Genomic DNA, 14,560 nt, shown 5'->3' with positions numbered 1-14,560 from the left:
GGTTAATTTCTGTTTGTTTTTTTTACCCTTGTTCGGTTGAGAGGTCACTGTTTGAAAGCATTTAAGCCGTTGTAGGTTGCTATAGAAACTTTTAAAGGACAGTGAAGACAGCGGAGAAACTGTAAGTTTTTAATAAAACATAAATGATTGACTTGTGCTAGGAGTCATTCACTTAGTTTTCCTTTCTTTTTTTTTCATCTCCTTTGCTTTTTCCCCCTCATAGAGTAGGCCTAGAAGGAAAAGCCAGGAAAGCTCCTGGTCTCTGTGTAATGAGCGCTCTCTGTGTATTCTGTGCTCAAGTGTACCTGTGTTACCACCTGGATGAATGAAATTGAGTGAAGCGCAACTAAATTCTGCCTAGAGCTGTGTAACTCAGTGTGTCCCTGATGCTCTTTTCTTGGTTAGTAACCGAGACACAGTTCCTAGTTCTTGCAAAAAGAGGTTGTTGTGAAGTACTCTTGACAATACAACCAAAGAAGCCCCAGTGGACAAGAATGCTGATAACCCACAAAGCCACTGATGTGTCTTAAGTTTTATTCACTGATTAAGACTGGAAAGCAGTGGCGGTGTGATGTTTTTTAGCCAAAGCAAGCCAGGGGAAGTTGGGCGTGCTTTATTTGATGGTTTGCCTCACACCTGGCATAGCCATATAATCTTTCAGTGTTAAAGATTCCTGTCACTTATAAAAGCTATTATCTGAACACCATGTCCACTATTGAGAAAGTACTTCCAGGGACAGTAACAATTGTATTTTTTTAAATTATTTGTTCTTTAGTTCAAAGGCTGTGTTGCATACTCTGCTTTATTCTTTCAATTGCAGTATTGATGTACAGTGTAGTCACAGTTTCAATATTCTGTGTATCTTTGGTAGTAGACACCACTTAGCTATTTCCCTTTTTTCTTTTAAACCAAAGAAGAGATTTTAGCTATGCTGCAATAAATAAAATTGTTGTAAACTGAAATGATAGCCTGTGTTTTGTGGGTATATATATGTGTATACAAATATGTAGAGAGTGAGCTCTTTCAATTCTTTTCTTCTCTGTTTAGGCTTTCATACTCCCATTTCCATTAAAAAGACTTAGGCCCTTGATCCAAAATCAGGCTGAAGTTAAATATTGGTGCTTGCTTGGCTCCAGTGGATTTTAGATCAAGCCCTAGTCTCCACCACTCTTATCTCTCAGATTTGAAGATACTTCGTAATCCTTGTCTGTTGTTTTGGTTTTATTTCATTAGAATGAGAACTACCATATTGTTAATATGTGAGTTCAGTGGGGTATTTGTACCCCTAAATGTGATTTCTGATTAATTTTTTCATTCCATCAGAATTACTCATTCTTCTCTTTCAAACACTACCATGTATTTGAATTCATATTATGGGTTTAATTCAACAAACCAGCATTTGTAATCAAAAACACATTTCACAGGGCATGCCTACATCTGGCATGCTTATTACTGAAAATAACCTTTTTCCATGACAAAAAAGTAGAAATCACTCACAGTCTGCCGGGTTTATCAATGAGTTTGTTAAACCCAACTAAACTTAATTTTAACTTGAAATAGCTGAGAATTATGGAGAGCTTCTGTTTGGTCTTGTGCAGTGCAACTGACTTGAGAAATGACCTTCCTGTTATTTGCTTTGTTATTTGGTGGAGTGACTTCAGGGAGATTATCTGTATCTTTCCTGCCTTCTCTCAGGGAATAGCTTGCATGTGAGGCTAATTTTATTTTGAATGTGGGAGAGGTGATCTATAGAAAAAACAAAGAAATCTCTTTCAGTTAGGAAGATACTGCACCCCAGTGATTATCCCATATTAAATTGCTTTTCTAAAACAGGACTGAGTTAGGTTGCCTCAGATCCTTTTGTGGATTATCTACAAGGAGGGGGAACAGGAGTGTGTGGGCCTGTAGGAAAGCGGATTTTTAGAGAGACCCTTCCTACATTTAATCAGAAATAAATCTAACAAACATGAGAAAATGGCCTGGTTGCATATTTATGGATTATAGTATATGTCCCATGAACATTGCAAACCTAAAAGTTAACAGTGAAGGGAAATGTGACTGAACAGCATTTGGCTTCACACATACTTGACAGAACCATTTAGGAAAACAGTCCATTGCTGTGCCCCAAACATCCCAGTAAATGGAGGCTGGGGAAAGTGACTTTAGATTTCTCTCAGTGACGATTTGGAAGCTTCTGAGATCTGACAGATGCTGACACCCTAACTGATTCTGCCTGCTAAGCTGGAAATGCACAGAAAAACAGGATTTCTCCATCAGGAATCCTTTCCTCAGGGTGCTTCCATGCCTTTGCCTCAACTGTGGCGTAAGAGCCTTTCCAGCTGTGGAAAGGGTGTGCTGAGGATCTCTTCATTTTGAGAGATGCTGTTGTTCCTTGTGAATTGACAGGTTTTTCCATGGAATAAAAAACAGAATGTGGCATCCAAGTTTTCCAAGATGTGAATATGTAAAAAATATTTAGAGCTTTATTTTTCTCTCAAGAGAAATGTATCAATTTTATTGCACATTCTTGAGCTATAGTCAAGGAAGAACTGAATTTATTTGTTCCCGACTTTGAAATTCTTAATTCATATAAAAAATATTAGAAGCCAGATTAATTCTAATGCATCTAAAGCTAAGTTTTGTGAGTTTACAGAAAGATTGGAAAAATGTGATGTCCCTCACGGCCACTGTTCCACAGGAGGAAGTATTTGGTCACTAAAGCAGAGCAGGAAGTATTGGACTGGTTGTGTTTCCTATTCTGTTTCTCTCCCACTTTTCTGGACTGATTTTAGGTTCTTTAATTTGAATTCTAGCCACTTTGAGTTGCTGGGGGAGCCAGTGCTTTTACATTGAGTTTACAGTGGAATTCAAACTTTATTCCCACATTCCTAACCTGTAAGGTGTGAATAGTATTTACACACTGAACTGGTTTAAAAATTGCATTTTTCTTGTTTGCCCCAGTATTCCACAACTGGCACAGCCAGGTAGTACTGCCCAAGTGAGGGTGGTACAGTGGCACCTGGGTTTGTCTAAAACAACCACAGACCAAAAAAGATTACTTCAAAACCAAACCAAACCAAAAAGTATCTCCAGGATTAAAATAATTCTGTTGCAGTGTGAGATCTTAAGACTGCACGTGTTTCACACAGAAAACAAGATGAAAATATGAAGGTGACAAAGAGTCCTTTCCCCCTCAAAAGTGATGTCTCTAGTGATTGGAGAGAGTAATTTAATTTAAAACTTTTATCCAAATCTTTTTCCCCAAGACACATGAAACCAGACTACAATACAGAGTTTAGCTATCAATTTTCTCACTGGCCCAGAAGAGTTTCAAGAACTATAGAGCAGCAGTGAGAAATATTTTCATGTACTGAGCTGATCTGCAGCCTGAGCTGTGAGATCACCACACATCCTGTGATGTGTCCTGCATACAACTGTTCTGCAAGGTGCAATGGCTTTTATTAATAAAGCTCAATTTTCTTTTGGCGTGGTTAAGTTTGTAAAAATCTTGTAATCACTTAATATTTCTACTATAAATTTGAAATATTCTTGTCCCCATATAATGCATGTTCATATATGGCACATACACTTGTGTAAGTTAAAGATATTTCTAACAAGGAATATTCATATCTAACAAATAAGGTTAAATTAATCGAAATTTAATTTTATAAAATAAAGCTCACTCTAACAGCCTTAAAAATTAAAAGCATAAAACATTAAAGCATAATACAATATATAATTAAGCGAAACAAATCAGATTTCATAAATACCACCTTGCTTTGTACAACAGCTGCTAATTATCCTGCTAGTACATGCTTAGATGCAATTCTAGTTGAGAGTCACCATTTCCCTGAGATGCATGTGAAGGTTGGAGCTCTAGGGAGGCATTTCTGGAATGGGAAGCCATCCCAAAGACCAGGGAAAGCTCTGGAATAAACACATATTGGCAAGGGGAATGCTGCAGGGGATTTACTGAGTAGCTTCCCTATCACACTGCATGTCAGCACTGAACTGGGTTCAGTTTGTGTTTAAGAAAATGAACAAAGCCTCTGTACAGTGATAGTGCTCATCTGAGGGAAATTACAGATATTTTAAGTAGGTTTTTCTGTTTGTTCTTGGCTTTGCAAATACTACTCTGCCCTGAAGTTATTCTGAGCAAAATTCCATCTGTCGCTCTCTGTCTGTATTTACTGTGTCCATGGTTATTTGATCAGACTGTGACTCCTGCCATATGCAAAAGGCATTGGATTGTTGTGTTTTCCTTCATTTTTGGCCACATTTAATGCCCTGTGTCAGCTCTGTCTTATTTGCAATCCTGACTGCTAATTTCCGAGGTGGCTGCCTCAGTGTGTTTGCATCAGCAAGCAAGAGTGATTGGAGTGTAAATCAGTACTAATCCTGTTATCAGAGCAGAAAAATATCAAAGCCTGACTAGGAGTCAAAATAAGGGATTATCAAACCCAGTTTTTCTTGGGGGGATCATAAGACAGTACAGCTCTGGTTTGGCTGAGGCTAAAACTGCAGGAGGAGATGAAGCAGTGAGCTTTTGAAAGAGCCAAACCAGGGGAATTATTCCAAATCCCGAAGAATTTTACAAGTCAAACACAACACCTTGACCACAAATGCCTTCACCTCAATTTAATGTCACTGCAGAGGGGTTTGCACTGGGGGGCAACTCTTTAGAAGAGGGGAAATGTTCCAGTAGCCTGGAACTGTAGTTTTTAAGAGAAACTTGTTTCTTTGGGGCAGTGTCCTGTGACCAACCAGGTCAGTGTTATGCTTATAAGTCCAGCAGGCGGTAGTTTTTGTTCATACTGATCCTTTGGGTAGTATGAATTGTCCTGTGAGCAGATCCAGTGTTCTCTAGTTCTGATCCCAGGTGCTTTTGGGGTGTCTGTGATGAGACTACGTCATTAATTGGTTCAGTGATGCTGGAATCCTCACATTCCAAACCACCACAAAACCACCTCTCAGAGTAGAAGATCCTGAAGGCAACAATGTGCCAATGCAGGGTGGAGATTCTCTTTGATACTTGGCCTTGCAGGAAAGCAAGGAGAGAGTGCTGAGAAGGCTTTGGTTTCTAAAGCCCTGTGGATTTTAGGGAAGCTCTGAGCACCTGAGGATTCCTCAAAGCTCATCTTTGTTTCTACACCCTGCCAGGAAAGTATTCTGAAACTTTTCAAAGCAAAGCTCCACAACCTATCTTCTAAAAGTCTCCATTTCCACTGCAGCCAGATGCTATTTTCTCTGCTGTGAAGTGATAAAGAAAATCTGGGATCCTGTGTCCTATACAGCCACTGAGGTTTTCTGGCTCTTTAGGCAAACAGTCTGGAGTTTCATGTGTGGGTTTAGGCAAATGTCTGCAATTTCAGACTGTTGGAGTACAAACCCAACACACTTAAAGCACTGCACAGCTAAACAAACAAAATCTAGCCATAATATCAAGACAGATTACAGATCTACTGATCAAAAATTAAGTTTAGTTTTTTTAAAACCTCATGAAAAAAGATTGTATGAAATCCACTGAGGTTCAAAGCTGAATTTGAAATTATAAAATCGATGACGTGATAAAATTGATGAAGTGATAAAACCAATGCCCCTCATACTGCCCCACACTGAAGTTCAGAATATTGCAACGTTAAATTTTGCATTTTAGTTAATGCCACGCCACATATCTCAATGTTTAAATTAAAAAAAAACCCTTCATGGCCAATTAGATTCCAGGAAATCAAAGCATTTAAAGTCATTGCTGCTCAGCATCACAACCACAGCACTAAACCCAGCTGCTCAAACACACCTACTTCAAGAATTGTGCAAATCTACAAAAAGAGGTCACACCCCGCTCATGTGAGTCGATTCCCAACAACAACCCTCCAAATTAGCACTCAACCCCTAAAACCCCAGGCAGGTGCAGAGAGTTGCTGTCCCTGCTGGCCCTAAAGCTGTGGGGTTGTGTGGCCGGTGTGGGGCCGCGGCTCTTGGGTGCCGGTTGTGTCGCAGTCTCTAATCTCTGCTGTTGCATGTCCTGGGCAGGCAAGCGTGGGCGACGCAGCAGTGCAGGATCGCTAGACAGCAATATGGAAGTAAGTAGGAAGTTCCTGATGTCTAGCTGGATGTGATGATGTGCATTTCAAACCTTTCTTTTATATACATACATATTTTTTTGCTCTTTTTTTCTTCTAACATATATATATATATATATATATATAAAACCTGCCTGCCACGAATAAAATGCATGCCTAGGCTACTCACTCTGTATTCTTCCAGCTTAAAAAGCACTGACAGCTTGTTTTAGAGCAATGCCATTTTTGGTTTGAGCTAACTTTGTTCCCTTTGTTCCTGCAAGCATGGTTAAATAGATATGATGTGTCCTTTTGCCACCATTTCAGTCTGGTCCTAGCTTAAAAGCCCACTTGCTCTTTGTTACCAAGTACACTGTTCTTGCTGTTTGATATTTAGCTACAACTATTGACTGTCATGCTCAACCATTCCCATTGCTTATTTTCGAGTTCAATTGCTAAATGTACGCAGTCATGACACCATGGAATTGCACAGATAGGGCATGGGAGGATAAAAAAAGTATTCAGATAGGTGAATACAATGTGGATTTCATGATATTTCATTCATCTTCAAACCATTTATGTATACTGTTCATGTCTCTGAATTCAGCTTGCAGGTTTTTTTTGTTTGTTTTTTTTGTTTGTTTTTTTGTTTGTTTGTTTGTTTGGGTTTTTTTGTGTTTGCTTTAGGTAGATTGCAGTTTAAATCTAGCACACTTTGCTTAAGTACTGTCGTGTCCCATAACACTTTAAAGATACAAACCCCAAACTTCCAGCAACTAAATTCCAGGCTAAATAATATAGAATGTTGGACCATAGGTCAGAATCATACAAGCACATAGAAATCTTAGTGGCAAAAACAGTATGGTTCCATTTAACACAAAAGGTAGAGGTAGGCCTGAGAAGCAGCACTGTCATGTATAGTAGTGTAAAACTACTATAAATAAAGATTTAAATACCATTTTAAAAGTCTGAACTGTAAGTGTAATATTTGCTGCTATATATTTTAACTGTTTAGGTTGAAATTAATGTAGCTTTATTTTGTGTGTGTGTGTGTGTGTGTGTGTGTGTGTGTAGTAAAAAAAGCAAGTATGGTATTTTTTGCAGTATTTTAAAATGTATTTTTCCTTTAAAAACACATTCATAGGTCTTATACCATCTTACTCTTCTGTGACATTTTTTTTAATTTAAAGTCATAACTTTTGATGTCAAAATACTGAGACAATCACTCAATGCTTAACATTCCCTAAAAAAAAGGCATGAGTACCCCATTGGCAACTTAGGGAAGGCGGAGAGAAAATTTTCTCTAGAACTCTCTAACATAATCCACCCAAATGAACCCTAAAGGAGGAGTTTGTGGGTCAGTGTGAACTTTTTTAATTTTTTTTTTTTCTGAACATTTCAATACTTTTTTTTTAATTTTTATTTTCTATTAATTTCTTTTTAGGGGTCCATCATTAGCAGTCCTCACATGCGCCGAAGAGCTACATCAACCCGAGAGTGTCCATCTCGCCCTCACCAGACTATGCCCAACTCCTCCTCACTCCTAGGCTCCCTCTTTGGTAGCAAGAGGGGCAAAGCCCTGTCCCAGAGCCACACGGCCCCGCTGCAGGCGGAGGGCGCGGCCCCGCACCCGCACCACGCACAGTACTGCCACCAGAACCCGCCGCCCTACCACCACCACCACCACTTCCATCCGCCCCCGCACCCGCACCCGCACCCGTACCACCCGCACGGCCACGGCCACGGCCACGGCCCCTACCTGCCCCATGGCCACGGGCCGCACCACGCCCCGCACCACCACGGGCCGCCGCCGCCCGCCGCCTCCAGCACCAAGCCCAAACACAGCGGCATCAGCACCATTGTCTAGGCTAAAGACCCTTCTTGTGACTCTCATTTTAAACACAGCTGCAGAGGCACTTGCAGGAAGCAACAAATCACACCATCAGTTTTTACCTAGGCCGTTCCAAGCTTAAAGGCTTGTTGTTACTAAATAATTCCAGTTAGCGAGGCCATACTGGTTTTACTTATCTACTGGATAGATGTTCACCACCATCCAATTAGTTCTTATTTACAAATTTGCCTTGAAAACATGCTGCTTGCTGAATCTGAGGAAAGCTACCTTTTACATCAAACCCCTGGACAATTTTACACACATGATGAGAAGATAGCCTATGGAAAAAAAACAGGGAAAAAAGTGAGACAGAACCAAGTGTTGCATTCTTGCTCTTTTATTCTCAATGGGCAAAAAAAAATATGTAGACCTGATATGGTTGATGAAAGTACGTAAGTAAACTTTATATAATATAAATGTATACATATAAATATAAATATATATATACTGTATAGTTAACATAGTGCTTGGAAAGAAATTTTTTCAGTCCACAAACTAGCAATATAGACTTTACAAGGAATTCCACTTACTTGATAGGACAGCATAATAGATGAATAGCATATGAAAGAGTAGACCAAAAACATTAAAGGTTAGAAACTAATTTCAAACATTTCAATATTTTCATCACAAGTCCCCTGGACTTGTTAAGATTTCTAAGCTATCATTACTAAATGTGCCAAGTAACATAGCATTTAAATGTTGTAGTCCAGTACTGCTTTGTATAAATCCTTATTTTATTAACACGATGATATCATACATAATCAGTATTAGAGCTGCTCTGCTATTTCAGGTAAGCAAACTCATTAAGATGCAGTAATTATTCCATAGCAATGGAAGGTGCCCACTTACCAGGGGGCACCTCCAAGCATTGGTCACACAAGTTCTTAGACACTTTAAAGGCTGTGATAACTGTGAATTTACATGATCCACATTTTTTTGTAAGCATATGGATTGAACAAGCACACGGGAAGAGTTCTGCCAGGTGCATGTAAACACTGCAAAAACATTCATCTCAAACATGAACATGGCAAACCTCCATCCTTCTCAGCTACCTTGGTTCCTGTTTACCATAATTTCTCATTTTTACACCCAGTGAAGCTGAATTCTAGTCCAGAGTGTTTCCAGTGGAAGTGCTTTAAAACTTAAAGGTTTGTTTAGGAATTTAGTATAGGGTATATATATATATATGTATGTATATATATATATATTTTATATATATATATATATATATATATATATATATATGTAATTCCATGTAGCCATGTGCTAGCAATGAAATGGCTTTACCATTTTTACTCATCACATTTGTTAGTTTGAAGCACCCAGCACTCAGCAGGCTGAGTTCATGCTCAAACCCTCACTTCCATAGTCCAGTTTAGTTGCAAGACATCACATAAAAATAGGCTGTGCTGTTGTTGCTTATGTGTTGTAACCAATCCATTTGCAAATCTCTCTACAATTTGTATCCCTAAATCCTGTACAAAGTTATCCATGGCACCTACTTTGTAGTTTCAGCACTTTGAGCCACTGCAAGGACTTAACACCTAAACAGTAGAGACAAAGGAATCACAACTGCAAAACTGTACCAGCGTAAAAGCAAACCTTGAAGAGGATGAGCAAAAAGTTCCAGTAAGAGATGGGTAAAAGTAACCACAGCTCCAACCAGTCGGGTTTCTATGTAACAGTAATAAAAGTGTCCCAAATTAGGAGGACATGGGAGCAACAGAGTGACTTGTCATGTTGGCTTGCTTGTGGCATCTCTATTGTGGGGAGGATGGGAGAGGTTCAGTCATTTTTTTTCCCTTTCATACCATGGATACCACAATACCAGCAAAACTGCAAACTTTGTTCACCTCCACAGAGAGCAAATGCAGCAATCTAGAGTTTAGCCTTGTTTCCAGCAGTCCATGTTTGTTTCACACATGTGCAATATGTTTTCCCCTTCTGCTCCTTCTCCTCGGAATGGTCTCCATGAAAAGAAAACAAGTGATTGTTATTTTTCTGTATCACTCATTCTGTTCTAAATTCTGCAGCTTACCTTAAGAGGGCTCACCTGGGTCCCCTGAGGCTCTGTTCCTTGCAGTTTAAAAAATATATACTGTTCTTATATGGGAAAGTAGAACTGTCTGCATGTCATCTAATGTTATTAGTGTGAGGCTACACTCTACATACTGTATAATTGCAAAATATATCAGTGTTACTGTTGATATTAGTTGAAGTGATAACATATTTCAATATGTAGACTTTTCTTCATACATCTGTACCAATAGTAGAGTCTAACTGTAATTTATAGGTTGTTCCAGAAAAGATAAAGAACCACTTAGGTGCAGACATCTCTCAGAAACTGCATCTTTTCATTAAAAGAGGTGAGAAAGCTCCTCTTCACTGGGTGACAGAGTCTGTACTTGTTTCAGATGCAGAGGCATAATGGAAGTAAAATTCTGTATATGGAATAAAGGCAGAATATGCAGTAGCAGTGGAGAGGAAAATCTGACTCACTGTGTCGATTAACACTGAAGATGTTAAATCTCCCAGATCTGCATTTGCTTTATGTTTAAAAAACCCTTTCATTAATTTAAATTAGAGTTACATATAAATATTCTGTACTTAAACAGTAAGCCACAGTTTATTGCCTGACCACTGATTTTCCATGTGCAATCAATGCATTTGTGAGCCAAAGTGTTGAGGAGATGTCACAAACGTGCATGCACAGAAACATTTCCATGTGGTTCCATGGACACTGGGGAGGAAGCTGTGCCTGCCATGGGGCATGCAGGGAGTGTGAAATCACAGATCATTTGGAAGCTGGTTAGAAACTAAAACTGGTCACAGAGAGCACAGGATTTGGAAACTGTTCTTTCAAGCCAAGGAGGAGAAACAGTGGACATTACTTTTTTTTTTTCCCCCTAGTTTTGTTCTGTTTCTTAGACTGTGTGTTTCTGTCTACTGCAACAAAACAAACTGTCTTGGTGTCAGCACAAGTCTCCAGACCTTTGCTGCCCCTCTGATTCCATCCTCGATTAACAATTGCTTAGAGTGGTATGAGTCATGCCAAGAATAGGAGAATTCCAGCATTTAACACATGGGGTTAAGAAAATGAATTAAAATGAATTCTTCAGCCTGCAGGCAGGAGTAGAATTGAGAGGGTTTTTTCTCAGATGCCATTGCCAATTACAAAGTGGTACAGAACTGCATAGAGTGACCGTGGTTCTCTCTTCCCATAAACAATGTGGCAAAGCAGTAATGCTGATTTGAACAAATGAAAGGAAAATGTAAAGAATGATGGTGTGGCAACAAAAAAACCCCATCTTTTCTGGGACAACAATCAAATATATATTTGGGGTTTTTATTTTTTTAAGTTAAGAATGAAATATAAAACAATGTAAAAAACAAAAAATACAAGTTCATCCTAATATAATGTGCGTCTTGTATTGCTAAAAAAAAAAAATTAACATACAGTGTAGAATGATTTTCCCATCATGTACTGCATGCAGCAGAAGCCTCTTGTTTCTTGATAAAATGAGCTGAAAGACAGTCAGCAGATATTTAAACACTGAATCTCTAGATGTTGACTTGCTGTTCCATATGAAGCTGTATGTGTTTTCTGCAGTTAAGCATGCATTTTGCTGTTCCCTTGTAAAATACCACTGCACTTCTTGCCTGCAAAATGGATTCTTGTGTATATATTTCAAAGAAAAGTGGAACCAATAGCAAGATTCAATTTGAAAAAGAGAAAAGGGGGTGGTGAAAATGGGACCAGTAAGGGGACTGGAGAATTCTCTAAATTGTACATAGTGTGTAAATTAGCATTACTGTAAGTCTGCAGTCACTTTGAGGTTACCTATCTCCTGCTAGGAACTTAAATCAGCTTTGAGTTGTATTAAACTGTTAGAATTAGGTCTTGAATGCAGACTGTTAAAGACTTCAAAAATCATTATGCTTACAAGAAGCTTCTGTTCTGGGGAGGCTCGAGACCTTTTGTAACTGGGGAAGAAAGGAGTGCTTTCATTTTAATATGCATTCTGTTTGTAAGTAGTAACAGACCCTATTGATGTAAAACTATAACTGTGATCATGTGGAAAAATCAAATAAATAATTTAAAACTCCTTGTTTCTCATTTTGTGTAATCCAACAGTTTCATATCTGAAATTCTATCATATACAACTCTTCATATCTGAAATTAAGGAAATTCCTTGCAATGGTATCTTGGCCCAGCTGAGGCAGTGGGATTTCTGCTCACTTCAGAGGGGCAAGGAACTGAAGATCAGGTGCTGGAGGTCGTGAGTGGAGTCAGTGACCCCTTCTTATTTGACTTGGATTGGTGTGGTGGTGCTGTAATAAATTTAGTTCTAGAGTCACTAAAGAGCAATGAATCCAATAACCAGGTGTGCAGACAGGGAGACAATCCAGCGCCTAGATGTGCAGAAGGACAGGGAGACAGCGATTCCAGCACCCAGATGTGTAGACAGGGAGGTACTGCACAGGCCTTGGTGGACAATTCCCAAACCCCTTGAGCCCTGGACAGTGCTGACAGCTTTGAGACCTTCTGGCCCAGGACCTGTGTGTCCAGCTGACCCCAGGTGGCCTCAGGAGTTCCTGTCCAGGGCACTTCTGCCCTGCCTGAGGAGGGCCCCATTTGTCCTTGCCCGGGCCAAGTCCTGGGCTGCTCCATGGAACATCTTCAGGAACTGGCAGTGCCTCTGGCCATGGGCAGGGGGCCCCAGCCCCCTCATCCCATCACTTAGTACTGCCCAGTTACTCCTGGTCCTCTCTGTTGTGTGTCTCAGTTTCCAGCCCAGAAGGCTCCTTTGCTACACATGGCCTTCCCAGTATTTGAATTGCATCCTGCAGTTACACTTTGATAAGCACCTGTGGTATATTCCATTGTGTTCTGGCCTTGGTGCATTTCCAGCATTTCCAAGGGATTGTAATGTGTCTGTAAAGCCTGGCCAAGCTAATGCTCAGCTGTAAATTAAACTAAATACTGTGTTTTGTATTTTAGGAGAATCTTGAATTATTTTGTGGGAATAGTCAACTATGATCTCTTTCTGGAGGGCTGTAATTTCAGGATGTGCATCTTTATCAATGATTCTTTTATTTTTATTTTTTTTGATAGGTAAGTACCCACTCACAATCATCCCCTGTGCCACCTCTGAGCTGTGGGACCCCTTAGAAGGTGACCAGTGCCTTGGTACCACAGAAACATCCTCTAGTGGAAGCAGAGGAATTTGCAGAGCTGTTCTTCACTGATACTTCTATTCCTGGTTTAGAAATTAGGATTTGTAGAATTTTAATACATTTTGAGAAGACAAAAGGTCCACATGTGGCAGTGCACAAGAATGAGTTGTCATGCAATAAATAACTTCTCAAGCTCTTCTAGATAGCAACTTGTTACCAACAGGTTCTTTTCCAAATATTTTTTGTAATTTTTGTATTTTTTTGTTAAAATAAAGAAATGCAAGATTAAAAGGATGGAAAAACAAAATAAAAAACTTTAAATGTTTTATCTGTATTTTTTGCAGATTTTTGTTGACTTAACAATCAATGAATTCTACTGTGCTGGTTTTGCATTGATTGACATTTGGGGAAGAAGTAAGAGACCACCCACAGAAGTGATTTCTCTGAGAAAATGTGCTGGGAGCTTCCTCTGTGCCTGGGAAAGGCCAATAGCTGGTTACTTCTGAGAATTGACAACTTGTTAGGCCATTTAGAAGTCAGATCCGCCTCTGTGAGTTCCACACAATAATACACTAAAATATCCCCTTTAATTCATGAGAGAGTATAAAGAAATAAAGTATTCAAACTGTGACTGTGAACAGAAGCATCCATTAATAAAGCCAAGCAAATGTTAAAGTAGCTGTGATCCCATAAAAAACTTTAACAAAAAAAGAAAGTGAAAACCTTTTGCCCCCAGGGAGAGAAAAAGTTCTCTCCCTGTTCCCAAATAATCACAGAAACAAAAAAAAAACCAAACCAAAAACCTTTACCTTTAAACAACTCATCCTTTAAATAATACTCCATAACTTCATAGCCCATAAACATAGTTGTAGGAAGGCTATAAAAATAAGAAAAATTTTACAATTGTAGAACTTTTTCCAAGCAGCTGCTGTTTGTAAAAATAACCATGAGAGAACTGTTTCTTACAAAGAAATCTCCGTAACATAGCAAGAGAAAACTCCTCTCACTATAAAAACTGGCAAAAGACTATTATATAATTGGTAATTGATTTAACATCCCAAATTTTGTCTCTCTGTCATCAGCTGAAAAAAAAAAGTTAAGCAAAGAGAAAAAAAGTGTTCTAAAAGTTTTATTCTAATTCTGCTTATTCTTTTAGTTCTCTCAATAAAGTTTCTTTATACCTTTTAAAGTTTAAGCCTATTTTACCCTTCTCCTAATCTGTATCTCACAGCAAAAAATAAGTAAGTACACTAGTAATTTTTAGCCAGCACTAAAATCCACCACACTATGTAGTGCATTAGCCAAAAAACTCAAATTAGCAAATCTAAACCACTACAAAAGTATTTTTTGTATTTTTTTGGTTGAAATAAAGAAATGCAAGATTAAAAGGACAGGAAAACAAAATAAAGAACTTTAAATGTTTTATCTG

At 38.8% G+C, this 14,560-nt stretch overlaps 1 protein-coding gene across 9 annotated transcripts in view; it reads left to right on the top strand.

Annotated features, from left to right (window-relative positions):
* The window catches only part of IQSEC1 (IQ motif and Sec7 domain ArfGEF 1), a 277,486-nt gene extending 265,427 nt beyond the window's left edge, over nt 1–12,059 (top strand). For 8 of the 9 annotated variants that reach the window (XM_033517567.1, XM_033517566.1, XM_033517564.1 and 5 more), the window contains 2 exons: nt 6,034–6,083; nt 7,507–12,059. In XM_033517567.1, the coding sequence (XP_033373458.1) occupies nt 6,034–6,083; nt 7,507–7,929 (473 nt within the window). In that variant the 3' untranslated portion in view covers nt 7,930–12,059. The remainder of the gene's footprint in view (nt 1–6,033; nt 6,084–7,506) is intronic. The other variant, XM_015640646.3, reaches the window with a different exon arrangement.
* The last annotated feature ends 2,501 nt before the right edge of the window (nt 12,060–14,560 follow it).

The sequence above is a fragment of the Parus major genome, chromosome 12 (assembly GCF_001522545.3).
Source record: "Parus major isolate Abel chromosome 12, Parus_major1.1, whole genome shotgun sequence".
Lineage (NCBI taxonomy): Eukaryota > Metazoa > Chordata > Aves > Passeriformes > Paridae > Parus > Parus major.
Note: the sequence above shows the minus strand (reverse complement) of the source record. Positions and strands in the feature narration are given on the sequence as shown.